This window comes from Carcharhinus amblyrhynchos, chromosome 3 (assembly GCF_965287045.1).
Source record: "Carcharhinus amblyrhynchos chromosome 3, sCarAmb.v2.hapA, whole genome shotgun sequence".
NCBI classification, from domain to species: Eukaryota; Metazoa; Chordata; class Chondrichthyes; order Carcharhiniformes; family Carcharhinidae; genus Carcharhinus; species Carcharhinus amblyrhynchos.
In genome coordinates this window covers 16,521,666-16,543,469 of record NC_137326.1, presented here as the reverse complement: position 1 = coordinate 16,543,469, position 21,804 = coordinate 16,521,666, and the positions used below count along the sequence as shown (strand labels likewise).

The 21,804-nt window shown below is 42.7% G+C and overlaps 1 protein-coding gene across 1 annotated transcript in view; it reads right to left on the bottom strand.

Annotated features, from left to right (window-relative positions):
- Positions 1–18,432: 18,432 nt before the first annotated feature.
- Positions 18,433–21,804, bottom strand: part of LOC145336444 (calcium/calmodulin-dependent protein kinase type 1-like) — a 200,931-nt gene continuing 197,559 nt past the window's right edge. Inside the window, exons 11-12 of the mRNA XM_080181753.1 lie at positions 21,263–21,401; positions 18,433–18,758 (exon numbers count right to left, since the gene is read on the bottom strand). Of these exons, the coding sequence (XP_080037879.1) occupies positions 18,649–18,758; positions 21,263–21,401 (249 nt within the window). The 3' untranslated portion in view covers positions 18,433–18,648. The remainder of the gene's footprint in view (positions 18,759–21,262; positions 21,402–21,804) is intronic.

Sequence of the window (21,804 nt, the reverse complement as noted above, 5' to 3'; positions counted from 1 at the left end):
CAATCAACACAGTGGAATCCTTTTATAATGAAGATTTTGCCTGAGTGGTAGTCACTGGGATGATTATCTTTGAATGAAGGGAAATTGAAGTGATTACTACACTAATCATTACAAATGAATGCAATAATATGTTGATGGTACATGGATTCTGGCTTTGGAAGACAAAGTCTTATTGTTTTAAGGGGTGAATATAGCAGGGTTCAACTGCAAATATTTCAAAATTATCTTTCCATTGTAAGCTAGCATTCAACCATTCTATCATCAATTATTCAGTCATTATTACACTGTCAATTAACCTTCAATAGTCAATTGTCATTCCGTAGTCAACTATCATTTTATTATCATTTTATAGTGAGTTGCCATTCAATTTTATCATTCTGTAGTCAATTAACATTCAATTATAATCCCATAGTCAATTATCCATTCATAGTCAATTATCAACCCATGTTATTCCATAGTTAATCATTCAATTATTTCATTGTCAGTTATTATTCCTTAGTCAATTACCCAAAGTGACTATTTCCAAAAATGTATGGGTTAGGTTGGCTATACTAAATTGTGTCAGGAGGATTAGCAAGGCAAATGCATGGAGTTAAGGGGATAGGTGGGGTTGTTGTTAGTGCAGGCTCGATGGGCTAAATGGCTTCCTTCTGCACTGTAAGGATTCAATGAATTATCATTCGATAGTCAATTAACATTCAATTATCAATCCATTGTCAACTATCATTCCCAAAATGGTTTTCCTTTAATTCTGCCAATGGAGACCTTTACATGCTCAACCATGAACTGTTCCTACAACCCCACGCTGGATAAATGTGTCGGATTGTGGGAATGGGGCCTGGATGGATTGTGGTCCGTACAGACTCGATTGCCCAAAAGGCCTCCTGTTGTACTGGGGGGATTCTATTCTATTCTATTCATTAGGGTTTCACTTCTTATCGTAATTGTAATCTAACAAAGGGCTGAATAACCTATCCTGTCACTTTCTCTGTGTGTGATCACTGTTATTAAAGTTGCTTTGGTTAAAGCTATTTTGTGTCCTCTGAAGTTTAATGGCTTAACCCATTGGGGAGGCAGCTATTAAAACTCTGGGCTCAGGTTTAGCCAATGCACCATCTGCATGAAAATTGTAGCAGACGCTGGAAATCTGAAATAAAAACAGAAAACTCAGGTTCAAAATGTTAGTTCTGTTTTTCTCTCCACACATGCCGTCAGCCCTGCTGAGGTTTTCCTGTTATTTCTGTCTTTTTCACAACTTGCGTGGCCTACCTTTAAAAAGAGTATCTCAAGTAAACAGCACAACGGAGAGGAGGTCAGGACAAGAATTGATATCACTAAAGTCCATATTAAATCTCAACAGTTGGTTAGCATGAATACTGTCCATGCCTGCCTGGCCCAGCCTCACAATCCTGTGTTCTGTTGTCCAAACAACATTAATGCAATATTTCCTGTACTACTGAAGGGGGTCACAGGCAGAAGGCATCTTTGTCGAATCCTACAATCCTTACAGTGCAGAAGGAGGCCATTCGGCCCACCGAGTCTGCACCAACCTACTCAGGCCCTACCCTTGTAACCCCCCATATTTACCCTGCTAATCCCACTGACACTAAGGGGCAATTTAGCCTGGCCAATCCACCTAACCAGCACATCTTTGGACTGTGGGAGGAAACCGGAGCACCTGGAGGAAACCCACGCAGGGACCAGGAGAACGTGCAGACTCTACGCAAACAGTGACCCAAGCAGGGAACTGAACCCAAGTCCCTGGCGCTGTGAGGCAGCAGTGTTAACCACTGTGCCACCGTGCTGCCCTCTTTGAGGTGGTGTACTTACAAATATCAGCAAATTTTCTGTGACCACTTCATCTGCTCCTCTAGGGCATGGTAAGAAGCCCCACAACACCAGGTTAAAGTCCAACAGGTTTATTTGCTAGCAAAAGCCACTAGCTTTCGGGGCTCTGTTCTTTCGTCAGGTGAGTGGGGAGTTCTGATTACAAACAGGGCATATAAAGGCACACACTCAGTTTACAGAATACTGATTAGAATGCGAGTTTTTATAGCTGATCAAGTCTTAAAGATGCAGACAATGTGAGTGGAGATAGCATTACGCAAAGGTTAAACAGATGTGTATTGTCTCCAGACAGGACAGTTAGTGAGATTTTGCAAGCCTAGGCAAGTCATGGGGGCTACAGATAGTGTGGCATGAACCCAAGATCCCTGTTGAGGCCACCCTCATACGATGTTGTGAGACTTCTTACTGTGTTTACCCCAGTCCAACGCCGACATCTCCACATCATGCTCTAGAGCACGGTAGGTAGCATTTCAATCACTCCATCAATCACGTGAATTGTGAATTGATGCACTGTGGAACGCTGGAAGATCTAACTTCAAACTGTAATCATTTTCCATGACTGCATTCAACACGTGTGGGATTCATTCTTTGTCTCAGGATTTGAAAACTGTTGCGTTGCTTGGGAGGATCTCGGCATTCTGCTGTCTTCAGATGAACGAAATATGATCCATCCCAAGAATCCCAGCTGATAGCGACGTGTGTTTATACTGCATTCCACCTTCATTTGCAATTCATCTCAAACCCTTGGCTTTCTGAGGCGTTTCTTCACACAGCTGGAGATTTTTTCTTTTGTTTCTCCCCCTTTTTAGGGAGTCTAAAATGTGGTCCATTGCTGTTCATTATTTCACATTCATGGACAGCAGCTGCATTAACCCATTCGCAGGCTAATGCTTTTAGAATCATAGAATCCTACAGTGCAGAAGGAGGCCATTCAGCCCATTGAGTCTGCACTGACCATAACCCCAGCCAGGATCTATCCCCATAACCCATGCATTTACCCTACTTAGTCCCGCTGACACTAAAGGGCAATTTACTATGGCCAATCCATCTAACATCTTTGTACTGTGGGAGGAAACCGGAGCACCCGGAGGAAACCCATGCAGATACAGGGAGAATGTGCAGACTCTGCACAGACAGTGACCCAAATCAGGAACCGAACCAGGGTCCCTGGCGGTGTAAGGCAGCAGTGCTAACCACTGTGCCATCATGCCGCTTTGTTGATCTGAATCCCAAATTTTAATAAATGGTCTCCAATCCAGCAATAACATTTCTTTTTCTCTTTCAGATGATGACGGACCAGTGAGTATATTAGCATATTCATTTCCTACAGCCTCTGGTGTTGGGCCACTGATTGCAATGAACCAGAACCATTTTCTAGATAAAAGGTGTACAGAAATCTTTTAAAATTAGGCTGGATAAGAATGCTAAAGAAGCGACTGACGTTCAGTCAACAATCTGCACAGAAATAGGCGCATGACTCCTTTAGAGGAATTCCAAACATTTTACTTGGCATATGTGATGGATTTTGATGTGCTCGCTTGAGGTTTGTTTAGTGATTGAAAGCAGTAGGCAACTCAAAGATGAATCAGACAGAGGGCTGCAGAAGATGGTGGGCTTCTGTTATCAATATGGTTGCAGGGATTGAGAAGCAAATTGAAACCAGTTTTGACTAAATATTCCCTTTACGTAAATAAAATCATTCATAAAATAGTGATCAGTTTAGACGTAAAAGCACACCGAGTACAGCATGTGGAAGATGGAACCATACGGTGTGCGGACAGAGTGAAGAGAAAGATAACTCTTTGTTAGAGGTAGATATGGAGGTTTAGGATGGAGACAAAGGAAGAGAGAAGATGAGTCTTTGTAGTTCATTCTGTAAGGGAAAGAAATGGAATAACTTAGCCACTCAGCCAATAATATATGGCATGACTAGGAGGTGAAGGTTGGGAATAACTACATCACTGTATTTGAGGGAGAGGCTACTTGAAGAGACACACAAACATGTCTACATTAGCAACACTTTAAATAATGAAGCAGTTCATATCCACATTCAGCAAGACTTGGACAATATTTGGGATTGCGCTGTTAAGTGGCAAGAAACATTCACACCGTGTAAGTTTCGGGCACTGATCACCTTCAGTAAGAGATAACCGAATCATCGACCCTTGGCAATCAATGGCATTACCATCGCTGAATTCTTCACTATCGGCATTCTGCGGATTACCAGTTCCTGGAAAATGAACAGGACCAGCCAGACAAATCCTGTGGCTGCAAGAGCGACGATGTAGAGATGCCGGCGTTGGACTGGGGTAAACAAAGTAAGAAGTCTGACAACATCACGTTCTAGTCCAACCAGTTTATTTGATAGTAATCCCACAAGCTTTCGGAAACAGTGTCCCTTCGTCAGGTGTGTGATGAAGGGACACAGTTTCCGAAAGCTTGTGGGATTACTATCAAATAACCTGATTGGACTCAAACCTGGTGTTGTGAGACTTCTTGCTGCAAAAGCAGGTCAGAGACTGAAAATTCTGTGATGGGTAACTCCACTATCTACAAAGTATGTATGTTGGCACAATGGTTAGCACTGCTGCCTCACAGAGCCAGAGACCCAGGTTCAATTCCCAGCTTGATCACTGTTCCAAGATGGTGCCAGAACATGGTGGCTTCTTACAAGCTGTGCCCAGCACACCTTCTAATTCTACCTTTTACTGTGGTATGCGTACTACATTCTGCACTCTCTCGTTTCCTTCTCTATGAACGGTAAGTTTTGTTTGTATAGAGCGCAAGAACAATACTTTTCACTGTATTCGAATATATGTGACAATAATAAATCAAATTAAATATTGTCTGTGCAGTGTCTACATGTTGTCTCTATGTGGGTTTCCTCCAGGTGCTCTGGCTTCCTCCCACAGTCTGAAGGATGTGCTGGTTAGGTGCATTGCTAAATTCTCCCTCAGTATACCAAATAGTGCGGTGGCTAGGGGATTTTCACAGTGACCTCATTGTGGTGTTAATGTAAGCCTACTTATGACAATAACATATTTTAAAAAATTCATTTACATACACAATGTCAAAAATATATACAATAGGTATGGATTTTGAATGTATTCACTTCATACACTTTAAGGGTGTGCCCCTGTGAAGTGGACACTGGATGTTGTCTACATGGACTTCAGTAAGGCCTTTGACAAGGTCCCTCATGGCAGACTGGTGCAGAAGGTGAAGTCACATAGGATTACAGGTGAGCTGGGAAGTTGGATACTAAACTGGTTTGGTGAAAGAAGACAGGGGATAGCAGTGAAAGGGTGCTTTTCTGAATACAGGGCTGCGATGTGGTATTCTTCAGGGATCAGTGCTGGGATCTTTGCAGTTTGTAATATATATAAATGATTTGCAGGAAAATGTAACTGGGTTGATTAGTAAGCTTGTGGATGACAGAAAGATTGGTGGATTTGTGGATAGCTATGAGGACCATCAGAGGATACAGCAGGATATAGATCAATTGCAGACTTGGGCAGAGAGATGGCAGATGGAGTTTAATCTGGACAAATGTGAGGTAATGCATTTTGGAAGGTCTAATACAGATAGGAAATATACAGTAATTGGCAGAACCCTTAAGACTAGTGATAGGCAAAGGGATCTTGGTGTACAGGTACATAGATCACTGAAAATGACAATGCAGGTGGAGAAGGAAGTCAAGAAGGCATATGGCATGCTTGCCTTCATTGTCCAAGGTATTGAGTTTAAAAATTGGCAAGTCATGTTGCAACTTTATAGAACCTTAGTTAGGCCACACTTGGAATATAGTGTTTAATTCTGGTCGCCATATTACCAGAAGGACGTGGAGGCTTTGGAGAGGGTACAGATAAGATTTACCAGGATGTTGCCTGGTATGGAGCGCATTAGCTATGAGAGCTCTGTCACTGAAGCGACAGAGGTTGAAGGGAGACCTGATAGAAGTCTACAAGATTATGAGAGGTATGGACAGAGTGGATAGTCAGAAGGTTTTTCCCAGGGTGGAAGAGTCAATTACCAGAGGCATAGATTTAAGGTGCAAGGGACAAGGTTTAAAAGAGATGTACGGGGTGGTTTTTTTACACAGAGAGTGGTGGGTGCCTGGAACTCGTTGCCACGGAAGTAGTGGAAGCAGATACAGTAGTGACTTATAAGGGGCGTCTTGACAACTACATGAATGAGATGGGAATAGAGGGACATGATCCCCAGAAGGGAGGGGGTTTTAGTTAGGTCGGGCAGCATGGTCAGTGCAGACTTGGAGGGCTGAAGGGCCTGTTCCTGTGCTGTAATTTTCCCTGTTCTTTGTTTGTTCTTTATTACAACAGATAATATTTATCAAACAAACCCTTACAATTTTGCAGCAAAATAATGCATTTATGGGTCATAATCTTCCAGCAACATAATGGTGAAGCTAATAGTTTTTGCTGTTTATGCTCAATGATACGGCAACTTCAAGCAAAGGCCAGCTACTTGGTTACAAAAGTGCCATCTCATTCCTTCAGGTCTTAATTGTTGTTGGAGATGTAAAATTGTAACATTCAAAGTTTTATTTGCACTTTTTCCTCTTGCAATCAAATCTTTCTTTCCCTCCCTCCTCTTCTTCCTGTACCTGGTTTGACATTGAATTCAGCCACTCCGATTTAAACTTCCTACTCCTACACTGATTGGTTCCAGCAATGCACGATTGACTTGTTTGCTCTGGTCCCAATTGCCCTGTTTTCGTCACTGACACATTAGCTTTTTAAATTTGCCACTGAAAGTGTGAGTTGGTAATGTGTAAGGGCAGGTCTGGCTAACTAATGCCAGGCTACAGCAAATTATACCCCTTCATGTTTTACACAGTATAATTTTCACGTCCTTTATAAAAGTGTATCATTTGTCTAGCGAGGAAACTGCGGGCGATTTGCTAATGTATATGTATGTTATATTTATTTTTCCTTCAAACTATGTAATAAACTTAATGTTTCTATCATTGTCATTAATACTTCATTGAGAAGGTAATCATCCATTAGTTGTTTGTGGCACATTGACAACAAATATCTGAAGTATTCAACTGGCCCTGAATATATCAGTGGACAGTCTTTCTGTGATTGTGAACACAGTACATTATAGAATCATAAATATTCTAAAGTTTAAGGTTTTAAAGTTTATTTATAAGTGCCGGAAGTAGGCTTACATTAACACTGCAATGAAGTTATCATGCCACCATGCGAAAATATAACTTTTTAAACAGTTACCCCATCAATCCCATAGTATACCTTCCTAAAACACATGGGAGTGATTTTGCACTGGTCATTGGACTCTTTCATCTGCATTTGTGCTAACTTTAATTGCTCTGGGCTTCAGGAAGCATACATAGACCACAGTAGTCAGCCTTCACAGTAGTCAATTGGGTGGTACAGTGGTTAGCACTGCTGTCTCACAATACCGGGGACCCAGGTTCGATTCCCAGCTTGGGCCACTGCCAGTGTGGAGTTTGCTCATTCTCCCTGTGTCTGTGTGGGTTTTCTCTGGGTGATCCAGTTTACTCCCACAGTCTGAAAGATGTGCTGGTTAGGTGCATTGACCTGAACAGGTGCTGGAACATGGTGGCTAGGGGAATTTCACAGTAACTTCATTACAGTGTTAATGTAAGCCTTACTTGTGACTAACAAATTAACTTTTCTTTAACGATTGAAGCTGTAAAGTTACTCTTTTATGTTAAAAAAAGACTCACAACACTGGTGTATTTAGATACAAACAGAGGGTAGACAAACAATTTTATTGATCAATAACAAATCTCAAAAAAGGTACAAATCAATGGCTTCCATTAGCATAATCAATATTACCCATGATGCATTGCATCCATACTGACAGAGCTCAGAACTGCTTACAGTTTAGTGCAGTCTTCATAAAAATTAGCAGAAAGAACACAGCACAAAAACTTGCAAGAGAAGATGTTTGCTCAGCATAACACAAATACCACAACCTCCCCTCCTCTTCCCCCATTTAAAAAATAGATCAAGCTTAATGATAAAGAATAAAATACCATTAACAAGCAGCAAGTGACTGTTACTACATGTGTCAATTCAGTAATGTACAAGTAATATTGTATCTAGCTGTATGAATTCTCAGATTTCTTAAAGCTGTCTATCCCACAGGATTGCCAGTCTATCTGTCTCACATATAAAGCTTTGTGGTCTGCTTCACTCTGTTATACTCCAGTATGTAGGATATTCATCAGCCTACTTCCCAAGCAATCTACCATCATCCATCTTATATTGCCACTGCTTAACTCCCCCATTTATCTGCCATATCAAATGTCTCCCATTTGGTAACTCAGTCCTTAATCATAGTAAATTGCTTTATACTTGCTCTGCTTTTTCACCATCGCCCCTCTGATCGCATACATTTTCCACTGGTAAGATTCCAAATCATCTACGTGCAATGTGAATGATACAGGCCTGAGTACTGATCCCCAATAATCACTTATTTCCATCTGAAACAACTAGTGCAGGGTTACACACTCAGTAAGTGTAGGTAACATTTACACGCATGCTAGGTCGACTTTCAGAAAAGCAGCGCTGCTTTGTCAGCACTCCTCACATTTGTACTAAGAGTAGCTTTGTAACAACGGGACAATCACAGAAGGAGATAAAGGTCTATAATATTAGTGCTGACAGGGTGTTGGAAGGCAAACTGAACAAATGAACTGGAATGTAAGAGCATCTTATGTGGGGTTTGATAGCTGTTTACACTGCAAGGGTTTATTTGAGTGTTTCACAAAACATGCTAAAAGACACACAAAACTGCTCAGTTACAAAGAAACCTAATTCTTCCATTACTAGTTGTGTGTTTTATATAATTATGATTTCAAATGTACGAACATGAGATCCTCAAAGAAAAATGCAGGAACGAATTATAGAATCATACAGTGCAGAAGGAGGCAATTTGACCCATTGAGTCTGCACTGACCACAATCCCACCCAGGCCCTATCCCTATGCATTTACCCTAGCTTGTCCCCCTGACACTAAGGGATAATTTAGTATGGCCAATCCACTGAACCCGCACATCTTTGGACTGTGGGAGCAAACGGCAGCACCCAGAGGAAATCCACACAGACACGGAGAGTGTGCAAACTTCACACAGGCCGTCACCCAAGCCGAGAATTGAACCTGGGTCTCTAGCATTGTGCTAACCACTGTGTCACCCCAAATTTAATTTAATCCAATTTTTTAAAGTTGTAAAACAACAGCTCTTTGGATTGCATTAAAGTGTTGCATGTTTATGAGCTACCAGGTCCTTCCTTGCACTCTCTATCAACATTGAGACAGGCAGCTTCCTTTGTGGACTTGTTATTGTTTCATAAAACTGTCTGGCATGAAGGCCTGCTACCAAAACTTTCAATAATTGCTCAATGCTGCAGAACTCTTCAGCTTATGAGCAAGTACAAGTTCTCTCATTATCTCAGTGACACAAGCAGCCGAATATAGTCACTCACCAATGACCTGCCACAATCGGCACTCACTAGACTATTCCAACATCTTCTGAGCAGTGGATACACCATGTGCCAGATCCCACAAGTTCACCAATGTCAATGACACAGCACTGCTGACACGTACGTCACTGTGAGAGCAAGATGCTCATCATTGGCCTGCATCTCACTGAAAATATTATTTCTGGGGTTCTGGAACCTCCACCCCAAACTGGAGAAGAAAGTTGCTTCGGTATTTCATCAGAACACCAAAGACATTGGGAAAGAATCCAACATTTTCTTCTGTAGGGGTGACTGACCCATGCCCCTATCCAAAATAGCTGGATGGGATCTTCACTGTTTGGCTTCATCCCATCAACACAGGTTAAAAAGTAAAAAAAGCAGGGTGAACCTGGTCCAGAAACTCACTGGAATGTCTTGGGGAAACATGGTCAGAACAATGGCTTGATTTTACTCTGCTGCAGAATATTGTAGTCTTGCAACTACCATACAAATATAGCTCATGTACAGTTTGTCAAGAGTCGCTTACGTCCCCTCCAGTTGAGTGGCTCCCAGTGATGCCCCACCCTGCCCTACTTCCCATTCACCATGGCGCCACTGTGCTCTGTGAGGTGGGTAAACAACATGAGCAACTGTAACCTTTCCACCCACAAACAACCCAACCATGCAAGCACATAAAATTATACTGAGCATTTCCTGGAAACAGCAGCCAATGTTCACACAGCTAGTATCCACCTGCTATCCAAATGCACAGAAAGGAACAATCGCTGACCCAACAATAGAGGTCTCTGGTTTCGACTTTCCTTAAAGGGCAGCACACAACTCAATCTGTACAGGGAGTGGGACGGATGAGCGATGTAGCCATCTGCTGGAAGAAGAGGGACAGCTGAAAGAGGATAACGTGGCCATCACATCAACCTGCCCACTATGATGTGTGGCAGCAGGATGCACCTCAGTTCTTTGCTTGGCATTTCAGGAAGCTGTCAAATGGGTCAGGCATCCCCTTATAAGCTAGAGTCATAGTATATATTAGATTAGTTTACATAAGTGTTTTCTATTATAAATGTGCACACTGAAATTTATAATAAGTAACAGTAGGCAAAAACGTTACAACAGGAAACATGGTCTTTGGAAGAACACGCTGATGTAAGATTAATAAATTGTAGATGTTGGCAACAGTGTCACATTGCATAAAACCCACCATGCATTGTGGGAACCAGTACAGCCAGAGTACTAAGATGAGGTTACAACATAATAGTCCCTATTCCTCTAGCAGTAGAAACACCGCAGACAGCTAAATTGTCATTTATCAACTGATGTTCTGAAAACCGACGGGTAGGTTTGGAATCAATTAGCAAACCATGTCTAACAGTTCTTGCTGCAATCAATCTGGTTTTTCTTTTCAATGGGAATTAAAGTTACGTTTAGCAAGCATCTTCCTTCCAGTATTTTAAACACAGAAAGCTGGAAATTTGCTGAAATATATTGTAGCCCATCATGCAAAGAGCTGTCACGATTTTTTTTAAAGAAAAGGGAAAACCGCGCGACTTCAGCCGTTGTAACCACAGGACATGAAACCTCAGGCTGAGCAGTGGGCAGAAAGGAGTAAGTGACTGCACTGACAGCTGCTTCACCAGTAGAGATGGAGTGAGGCTAACAGGACAGTCACTGTGAACACTGGTCAGCAAGGAAGCTGCTGTGAGCCGGCCGCAGCCTCCCCCCTCCACCCCCCAAATTCGCTCCCCCCCCCCACCCCCCCGAAACCCCACCCCAATACAAACTACTGATTGTCAGCAGAACCCTTCCACACAATTATACTGTTATACACACCACTTCTACACAACGTGACACAACACAAACAGCCTGTACACAGGGTCTACCGTGATGCAGCAAGCACAAAGATATTTAACCCACCCATCTGATGCACTGTGATAGTCTAGCATGTACGCTGTGTGAACACAAACAAATGCCAGTCACAAACAAAGTCCGATCAACAGCTCAAAATGGAACAAAAGACAAAAAGGGTCAAATCAGTCTTTGATCGTGTCAAACTCATTCAGTTATTTTATAAACTAATTATTGATGTTGGGCATCCTAAAATTTCCTTGTCAGAGCAATGGGTAATACATTTCACTTAATCATTGCTATTTCCAGTTTCATCTCAAATCCTTGCTACGCCTCTACCTCAAGATAATGAACTGACTTTGCCATTCATAATTGGGCCCTAGGTAGCATTGCCTCCCTTACTGCAGTCAATGATGATGGTTTAAATGGGCAAGGTATAAGGGGCGGGCAGGCATTACCCAATGCCAATTGGCATTCTGGTTCAATGACACAGTCTCAATGTCCAGTCATTCTCTGGAGGTTAAATCAGACAGACCAGTGCAACCACTACCAGCCATCAAGCAGTGCCCCCTCTCCTCCTCCTGCAGCGTCAGGAGCATGGGAGATGCGGCCTTCCGTGGCAGACATAAGGACCAACACACCAAGATGACTCGGAGGCCTTCACTGCCTCCCCATCAGCCTACCTGGCCACCGCTACAACTGCCCTGTGACAGAGTGATCTGGCAGTTGTGGTAAATATACCTGCAAGCGCAGATGGAACTCCTTCAGTGCTAGAAGACCTATTGGCCTTCCAGTTTGAGAAATCCCCCAACTTTACCCCCAAACAGCTAATTGGACGGCCTCCGGTCAACAATTGGCTAATCCAGCAAAAATCGGTTGGATTAACTGTTCTTGACCTGGTGTGGGGTTGGGACCTCCATTTGATCTTGATATCAGGGTCTCAACCTAAAACTGAAAACCCTGTCCAACACCCTAAGCTCAAGGCTAACAACCAAGCTGCTTTATTATTTTAACCTGTATATTTATTCTCACTAACTAACATCTATTCTTATCAACAGCACTCACCATTTTAAAGGTGGGGGGGAGTGGCTCAAGGCTCATTTCCAATAGCTCGATAGCAAAATACCACGTTATTTACTGAAGTAAGTTGCCACGGGCGGGATCTTCCAGTCCTGCCGAAGATGACCTCCTGCAGTGAGTACCCAGAGGTGGGACAGGTGGGCCACACATAACACCGTAGGCATCTGTGGGACCAGAAGATCCCACTGGTGGCCAGTGGTTAACCTACATCTGCTGCTGAAAAATGTGCGGAGGGGGGTAGCCCACCCAGCACATGTCCCAGTCAATGATAACAGTCTCTGAAATGCACTTCAATCAAGGCTTGCTAACGAACAGTAATAGACCACTGCCTCCAGACTAATACTGCGATATTTCTAGGGATGGCTTCTGGCACATTCCTGGGTTGTGGGCATCACTGGCAATGCCAGCATTTGTTGCCCATCCCTAACTGCTCTTGAATTGAGTGACTTGCTAGGACATTTTCAGAGGACAACCACGTTGCTGCGGCTCTGGAGTCACACATAGGCCAGACTAGGTGAAGATGGCAGATTTCCTTCCCTAAAGGACATCAGTGAACCAAATCAGATTTCACAACAGTTAATGATGTCGTGGTCACCATTACTGAGATCAGCTTTATATTCCAGATTTTTATTAATTGAATTTAAATTCCATCTGCTGTCTCCATGGGATTTGAACCCCATGTTCCCAGAGGTTGGTCTGAGCTTCTGGATTACTAGTCTGGTGACAATTTAGCATGGCTGATCGACCTAACCTGCACATCTTTGGAGTGTGGGAGGAACCGGAGCACCCAGAGGAAACTCACCCAGAGAGAGATGGGGAGAACATGCAAACTCCACAACCACAATCTACCAAAGTGAAATAGGATTAGTCATGACTGAAAGGATCCCTGATGTCCCAACATTTGGTGGTTAAGTGAAACAGGATGAGTGTCTCTTAACCTAGTGTTGCACGATTAATTTTCAACAGGACAGTACGGGTTTGTGCTAATTGGTGTAACCAGTGACAGTGCTCAACATCTAATCAATGGAAGAATGACCACTATCTCCCCATGATTGGTTCCAAGATGTAGAGAAGTCAAAAAGGAAGAGAGTTTAGCAAAGATTGTTCTGCAAAGGTCTTCAGCAGAAACTTTGTTTGCTATTACAAATGCTGTGTACAATGCCTTTTCAGAATGTTCTGCTTTCTGTTTAAGTTCCCAACATCCCAGCCTTTTCATTTCATTTCTACAGAATTTACAACCTACCACAAAGTCAACTATCCCATTAATTTCATACTATCTTACTTTGTACCCAGAAATCCATTCAAATATTGGCAATTGGTTACCAGAACGCAGCAGGAGCAGGTGGTTAAAATACAATGAGTGCCACTCATAGATTCCCCATGGTGCAGAAGGCCATTCAGCCCATTGAGCCAACACTGACAACAATCCCATCCAGGCTCTATCTCCCTATCCCCACATGTTTACCCTGCTAATCCCCCGACACTAAGGAGCAATTTAGCATGGCTGATCGACCTAACCTGCACATCTTTGGAGTGTGGGAGGAACCGGAGCACCCAGAGGAAACTCACCCAGAGAGAGATGGGGAGAACATGCAAACTCCACAACCACAATCTACCAAAGTGAAATAGGATTAGTCATGACTGAAAGGATCCCTGATGTCCCAACATTTGGTGGTTAAGTGAAACAGGATGAGTGTCTCTTAACCTAGTGTTGCACGATTAATTTTCAACAGGACAGTACGGGTTTGTGCTAATTGGTGTAACCAGTGACAGTGCTCAACATCTAATCAATGGAAGAATGTTTCAGTTGCTGTTGCAATGCTTAGTTTCTGCTCTCTGACAGTAAGTTGACTGGGTTATAGATGGTCTCTCAATAAAGGATATAGCAGTAGTTAAATGTGGGAAATGGTCCAGCACCTGAATCATAGACATAGACACTCTAAAATGCAGAAAGAGGCCATTCAGCCCATCAAGTCTGCACCGACCACAATCTCATCCAGCCCCTACTCCCATATCCCTACATATTTTACTTGCTAATCCTTCTAACCTACACATCTCAGGGCACTAAGGGGAAATTTATCATGGCTAATCAACCCAACCCACACATCTTTGGACTGTGGGAGGAAACCGGAGCACCTGGAGGAAACCCACGCAGACACAAGGAGAATGTACAAACTTCACACAGGCAGTGATCCGAGCCAGGAATCGAACCCAGGTCCCTGGAGCTGTGAAGCAGCAGTGCTAACCACTCTGCTACTATGCCACCTCTACAGGCTAGGTCGCACAAGTTACATAATTTAATAAGTCAAATGCAGCTCATTGCCAAGAAAAACCCCTGTTGAAATTCAAATTTCTTCTCTGGTACCTTCTCAAGTTTTACGAATACAGACTGTGAATCAGAACTCTTCCTCCACCCATTCCCACTCCCACCAAAAGACAGAGGTAAAAGTAAGGGCACCAGAAGGACTAGGAAGAAGAATGGCCTTTGTCACAATGGCCCAATTGGGTAATAATGAGCTCTGACAAAGTATCATCTAGACTCGAAACATTGGCTCCACTCTCCCCCCACCGATGCTGTCAGACCTACTGAGATATTCCAGCATTTTCTGTTTGCGTTTCAGATTCCAACATCCACAATATTTTGCTTTTACATTGGGAAAATAACTCGTACTGAAAGAGTGCAGAGTATCCCCTATTTTGAAAAGATTGAACAAGCAACTAAGCTGTTTGCAATGATATTCCGGTGAGCAGTGACCGACGTAAAGGTCACTCAAACTCAAGCCCAATAATTGCTTTGCTTTTGCACCCAACATCCAGCCATTTAATCAGGACAAAGATCAAAAAGAATTTAAATACAAATTTTAAAGTGAGTGTGAATTTAGATAAAGCACACATTACAATATCAATCCAAATTTCCAAGTAAATATTTCACTGTTTTGTCTAACATTTTCTAGAGAATACAGCCAAATTTGCCCATTAGTTACCCTTACTAATGACGCCCAGAATCTCTACTTATGCACTTTGTGCTAGGACTACAAATTATCCAGGCCATTTCTGAATTTTAACTTTGTCTGCTGATTGGTTTGAGGGACACAGGTGGCCAACAGATGGTGTTAAATATTCCAGTGAATGTCAAACATTTTGAAACTTCACATTTCCCCTTAGTTCATTACTAATAGCTTATGGCAGCAAACCTTGATAGTATGCAGTGTAAAAATACTTTGTTATTGTATCTTAACCTTAGCTTTCGTTTAAATAGAAGTATATTTCCAAAATTAGCTGTTTGCTGTCAATGGTTTACGAACTCTACAATGTTAGATCAAATAAGTGCTTGGTGATACAGAACTTGAGTATTGCTGATTAAAAAAAAAGACGTGCTGTAAAAGCTTTTGATCTTGCACTCATCAGGACAGATGCAAGAATGCCAAATTTCAAAGGAAGCAATAATTTATACTGCATGGGAAAAGGGGTGCAGGTTGGTTGACAAGTGAGCTCTGATTGGTCAAGACTTTTCCATGGTGAATGTACTCTAAAACTATTGTTCCCTCATGCTGATTTACACTTGCCAGAAGTTACACATATTCAGGTACAGGAACCTGTCATCTGCAGATTAAAGGAATATGTTCAGATAATGCACCATTTTTGAATAAACAAAAGCAGGTTGGTTAGAGACGAGGGGGCAGTCAATAGGCCCCTACTGGATTCAGCATGGGTCTCAACCAATCAGAGCCCCTTTTCTCTTACAGTATAAAATATTGCTCTCTTGGAAATTTGGCATCCTTGTGTTTGTCCTGAAGAATATAGGACAAAAATCTTTGACAGCATGTCTCTTTTTTCAGCCATACGTATGTTAGGTCACCACAGGGTTGGTTCAGTTAATTGCAGAGAAGGGGCATCGATCAATAATGAGATTCACATTTCATCTATTCGGGGCATTAGAGGGCTAGCGCCCACCCGTGTATAAAACTGAATTATTAGGTTTAACTCATCTAAAGAAAAATATTTCGCATTTTCTTTTTTAACTAGTTATTAGAGTCTTTATTCTGAGCCCCTGAGCACTGTGACAATGCAGTACTGTGACTGGCATATCATTGAGGCAGGCTGATGTATGGCTGACACCTTAGATGAAGATTAAATGGCAGTGTTACTGAGTGCCTTGTGACCAGAAAGTTTAGAGAAACTCCTGCGTTCATAGATCTCAGAACACAAAAACCAAAAAAAAGGACTCCTTCCTTATTGACAGGACTTTCGCTGTCCTTATGTACCAGCTCTTCTGCTGTGAGTAGCAACCCAATTTCCCTAGTTAGTAGCATTACCCATGTGCGAGGTGGTATCGAGATTTGCCAGAACTATACAGTTCCGAACATAAAGTGCTTTGGATGGGCCCTTTTACACAGTGTCCTTGCAGTTGTATTAGAACTGGCAGATGGTCAGAGTGCCAATATGTCAGCAGCCTATTCAGCACCATTAGCTGAGTCACATCGTGGCAGGCAAGTGAAGATATCAGATTCACTCATTTGCAACCAGTCCAATTCGGCAGGCCACAAAGCAGAGTAGACAGTTGCTTTCCAGACAAACTGCACCACACTCTGGGAAAAAGGCTTTGGAAGGAAAATAAGTCAGAAGTGAAATTGGAGTAGGCCGTTCATGTAGACGTTTGTTTTCCCAAAATTGATCTTATTAAATAGAAGCAGTGTGGGAAATCGCAATCCTGCTTATGCCACATTGTACAAGCTTGCATCTACACACTGGAGAGGAAGTTAAAACTGATTTCTATCTGTACAACTCTATGACTTAGCCCTTCTTAGTATTTCAAACCTATAAGTGTGCAATTTTCATCAACTGATCAGAATTAAAACCATGCTAAACAACGTAAAAATATTCCTAAACTACGCATCATCCAGCTTTAGGAAAGGATTAATTGTTGTGGAAGCAAATACCAAATAATTAAAAACAGAATGCAATAATTGTCACTGAAATCAAGAGTGCCTGTGCAGATGGCTAACCTCTCTTTTATCACCTGTGTTACAAGGAGTAGGTGAAAATCTAAGGACTCTATAGCAGCCAATCATCTCTTTCTAGCATTCAATCCAACATTCAACTCCAAGGGTTTCAGCTAATCAGCATTATTCAATGGTGTGATCTACTGAAGATCCATTCAAAAAAAAGGGAAGATACAAAAGGCCCAATTAAAAGCCACAATTTCCAACCTAAAATCTTTCCACTGATAAAAATTCCCTTGAGTTAATCAAATGGGACTGGTTGGCAAAGTTTCAACGATTCCCATAGCAGCACAATTTCAAACGGCTGTGACAATGACTCCTTGCCCCAGGGGAGCATCAGAAGCTGGACTTCAAAACTATCCATTTATCACACCACACTCTGGCTCTCGTAAGTCGAGGTTCACGAAACAGTTCAAGTAAGTACGAGCCGTTTCAATTACCCATTTGGGTTGAAAGATTAAAAAAAATACAAATAAGGTGTGATCGCAGACACTCAGATAGATCATTGGTGACAGTCCACATTAATAAAGCCGCAAAACCCAGATGGTGCGGGAATCCGGATACCATGTGGATGGGGCTTGGTCCTGACGTAGTAGTTCATTTGACTTAAATTCGCCATATTTACATATACATACACACACAAAACAGTCTCGATATCAGGTCAAACCTGTGTGGCACTTTCCATGTTACCTGGGCCAATTCTCTTTAGATATTAGGGAGCGGGTTCAACGTATCAGCTATATTAGAACAGCAATCATCTCTAGAACGACTTTTGCACAAGGAGTCATTGTTATAAAGAAAGGGAATGCATGGGTCAAACTCACCTGGCCTTTGGTGCATGAATTTATTGAGCCCTTAATGGTATTTTTCTACTTGTTTTTATTTAAAAAGATCTCAATTGGAATATTTAAAACGGTTAAAATATATTTTGATTCGGGTCCCAGTCTTTCAGTGGTCAGAAGGATTTGACCGCAAAACCTATTTTTGTAATTGTCTCTCTGATTTGTGAGTAATCAGCTTTTCAGAGATGGAATTTAAAAACACAAGCCCTGATCGAGTGCCCACCACTCCCGAGTGTCACTCACACCATCAGCTCGCCAGTTGCATTCTCCACCCACCACCACCACCACCCCACACCCCCCCCCCCCCCCCCCCCCACACCCCCCTTTACACCCAGAAGTAACAATCACATCACAGGCAACAGTTGTACTGCTTCGACATTCTGGGGAACAGGAAAGTTTAAGAGCATTCAAGAAGGGGCCCCGTGCACAAGGCTCTCAGGTAATATGTGCTGAGAATGGAATGATTGTTACATTTAAAATCTGCCTCTGAGCCCAAGCTACGTCATCGATAGCCAGCACGTTGGTGGTCTCCGTCTGGACTCAGACCCGGTTAGAGTAGCGGCAACTGTGCGAATGGTTGGTCAGCAGGTTTTGTTCTGTTTGTACCGGCGAGTGCGGCGAGGGAAGAGAGCATTCCTCACAGGGTGACCCTTGGGAAAAGAAAACAGGACACTCTTAACAGTCAAAAGAAAAATCACAGAATCCCTACAGTGCAGCCAGCACTATGACTCTCACCAACTTGTACACATGCACCATAGAAAGCATTCTTTCTGGTTGTATCACAGCCTGGTATGGCTCCTGCTCTGCCCAAGACCACAAGAAACTACAAAAGATTGTGAATGTAGCCCAATCCATCACGCAAACAAGCCTCCCATCCATTGACTCTGTCTACAGTTCCCGCTGCCTCGGAAAAGCAGCCTGCATAATTAAGGACCTCACACATCCCAGACAGACATTCTCTCTTCCACCTTCTTCCTTCGGAAAAAAGATACAAAAGTCTGAGGTCACGTACCAACCGACACAAGAACTGCTTCTTCCCTGCTGCTGTCATACTTTTGAATGGACTTACCTTTCATTAAGTTAGGGTGAAGTTTCTCTACACCCTAGCATTTTGCACTCTCTCCTTTCCTTCTCTATGAATGGTATGTTTTGTCTGTACAACGCGCAAGAAACAATATTTTTCACTGTATGGTAATACATGTGACAATAATAAACCAAATCAAATCAAATCGAGGCCATTTGAGCCATTGAGTCTGCACTGGCTCTCTCTAACAGATTATCTTACCCAGGCCCCTTCCCACACCCTATCCCTGTAACCCCACACATTTGAAAGGACTTACCTTATATTAGGTTGAGCTTTCTATAACTGTAACACTATATTCTGCACCCTTTCCTTCTCTTCTCCCCTATGTACTCTATGAATGGTATAATTTGCATATTGTGGTATATCGTGGAAGAAACAATATTTTTCACTGTATACCAATACATATGACAATAATAAATCAAATCAAACCTAACATGCAGATCTTTGGACACCAAAGGGCAATTTAGCATGGCCAGTCAACCAAATCTGCACATCTGTGGAGTGTGGGAAGATGTGGGTATGCCGGCGTTGGACTGGCGTAAACACAGTAAAAAGTCTGACAACACCAGGTTTTAGTCCAACCTATTTATTTGATAATATACTCGCAAGCTTTCGGGGTTAGCCCCTTCGTCAGGTGAGTGTGGGAAGAAACAGAGCACCCAGAGGAAACCCACACAGACACGGGGAGATCGTGCAAACTCCACACAGACAGTGACCCAAGGCCAGAGTTGAACTCGGGTCCCTGGCGCTGTGAGACAGCAGTGCTAACCGCCATGCCATCATGATAGCACCCCGCCAACAGTAAATACTTTGCAAGTGATCAGAAATAAAACTACACCATCGTTAAACAAAAACAGTACACGCGCTTCAGAAACACACTGCCAGATCAGGCAAAATCAGGGCATCCCAAAACCAAACTGCAGCAAAAGTCCCATGCTATATGTTGAATAAAAGCCTATGGGGAAGGGTATTTTCTTTCCATAGCTGTGTGGAGACTCTTAAACCTGACTGTCCACATTTAATACACACCCAGCCAACCACAAACACAGAGGATAAAAATTAATAGAATGGGCAGATCTACATTTTGAGCATTAATGGGATTTTCATTTCAGGCCGCCTTTCCAAAGAATGTATCGTTGTAGGAGGGATTTTCGTTTCTGTCAGGCTTAAATGCAGCGAGGAGTTTAAGCTCTATCCAGATCAACTGCATTTTGAGAATAAAGAGTGTCTTATCATGGTGGCTTCCTGTGACAATGTAGTGATATAATCTTTTCGTAATGCCATCCAAAACTGGGACAGCTGATGACACCAAATTCTGTCAAACAACTGAGAACAAAGACAAGTACAGCCCAGGCTGCGTGGAGATAGTTTTTCCATGGCCAAGGTTATCAAGTCAACTTTCCAAAGAGGAGTGTCGCTAGTGGAATGGGGCTCGCGCTGACTATTCAAAAAGGGGCAATGTCCCCCTGTTTATTCTAATGGCATCAGCACTGGCAAATAGCAGCTGGCATGATCCTGGCATGAGTGGATTTTGAAGAACATGCCTGGGTCAGTGGGAAGAAATTGACCCTCACAATTCTAACTCTGCACTCTGAAATGGCAGCGCGCCTTTGAACAATCCTCGAGGTCACTGAAATTAAATCGAGAAGTAAGCTTTTCTTTGGGAAGACATGAACTGGCTCAATTCATCTTGTTCTGCTTGGACTTTTAACCATCTAGTGGCAGGTTAATTAACTCTGCCTGATTTTAACAGTGCTCCCACTGTCAATATACCCCCCAGTTCACCAGAAGAGAAAAATCAATCAGGAGGCACTGCGAACATGCACTGAAATGGAGAGGTCAGCTTGCTGGAATATAATGACCCTGATATCTGAAAGCTCAAACAAGCAAAGCCATTGAGATGTCAGCAAATGCTGTAGAATCCATTTTGCAATATAAAGAGGGCATGGATAATGGAGGTAAATGAATTTCCTATAGACTGCACCCCAAAACACTACTCCCCCAAACCAAAGCAAGTTGGGGGAGAGTACTTGCATCACTTACTTTAACGCAGCTTCGACAAATCCTTACCATTGTTGGAGTCTCCCCCTGGCACCAGCAGTGTCCCATGGCATGGGCTGGTGGGTGTGTTCTGGACTGACCCTTCCTGACTGGTGCCCAATTGTAGTTTCCTCATGTGACGTATAACAGCTGTGGCATTGAAAGCTTGCTGTTGGAAGGCAAATGGGAATGTTCTGAGTGTTAAGACTCGTGTTGGAGTTTAGGAGCCGAGTGGGGAGAGATGGAAGGGAGAGTTGGAAAGGAAGACACAAACATGTTGGAAAACTAATCACAGGAAGAACATGTGCATGTCTATGAATGAGAAGATGAATGCACAAAGGTACAATGCTACCTACACTTGCGTAATTTTTTAATCATACAAGTCCATGGAACTGTAAGATTTCGGAATAGAATTAGGCCATTCAGCCCATCGAGTCTGCTCCGCCATTCAATCATGGCTGATAAGTTTCTCAACCCATTTTCCCATCTTTTCCCAGTAACCTTACCAATCAAGAACTTATCTATCCCTGTCAATGACCTGGCCTCTGCAGCCTTCTGTGGCAATGAATTCC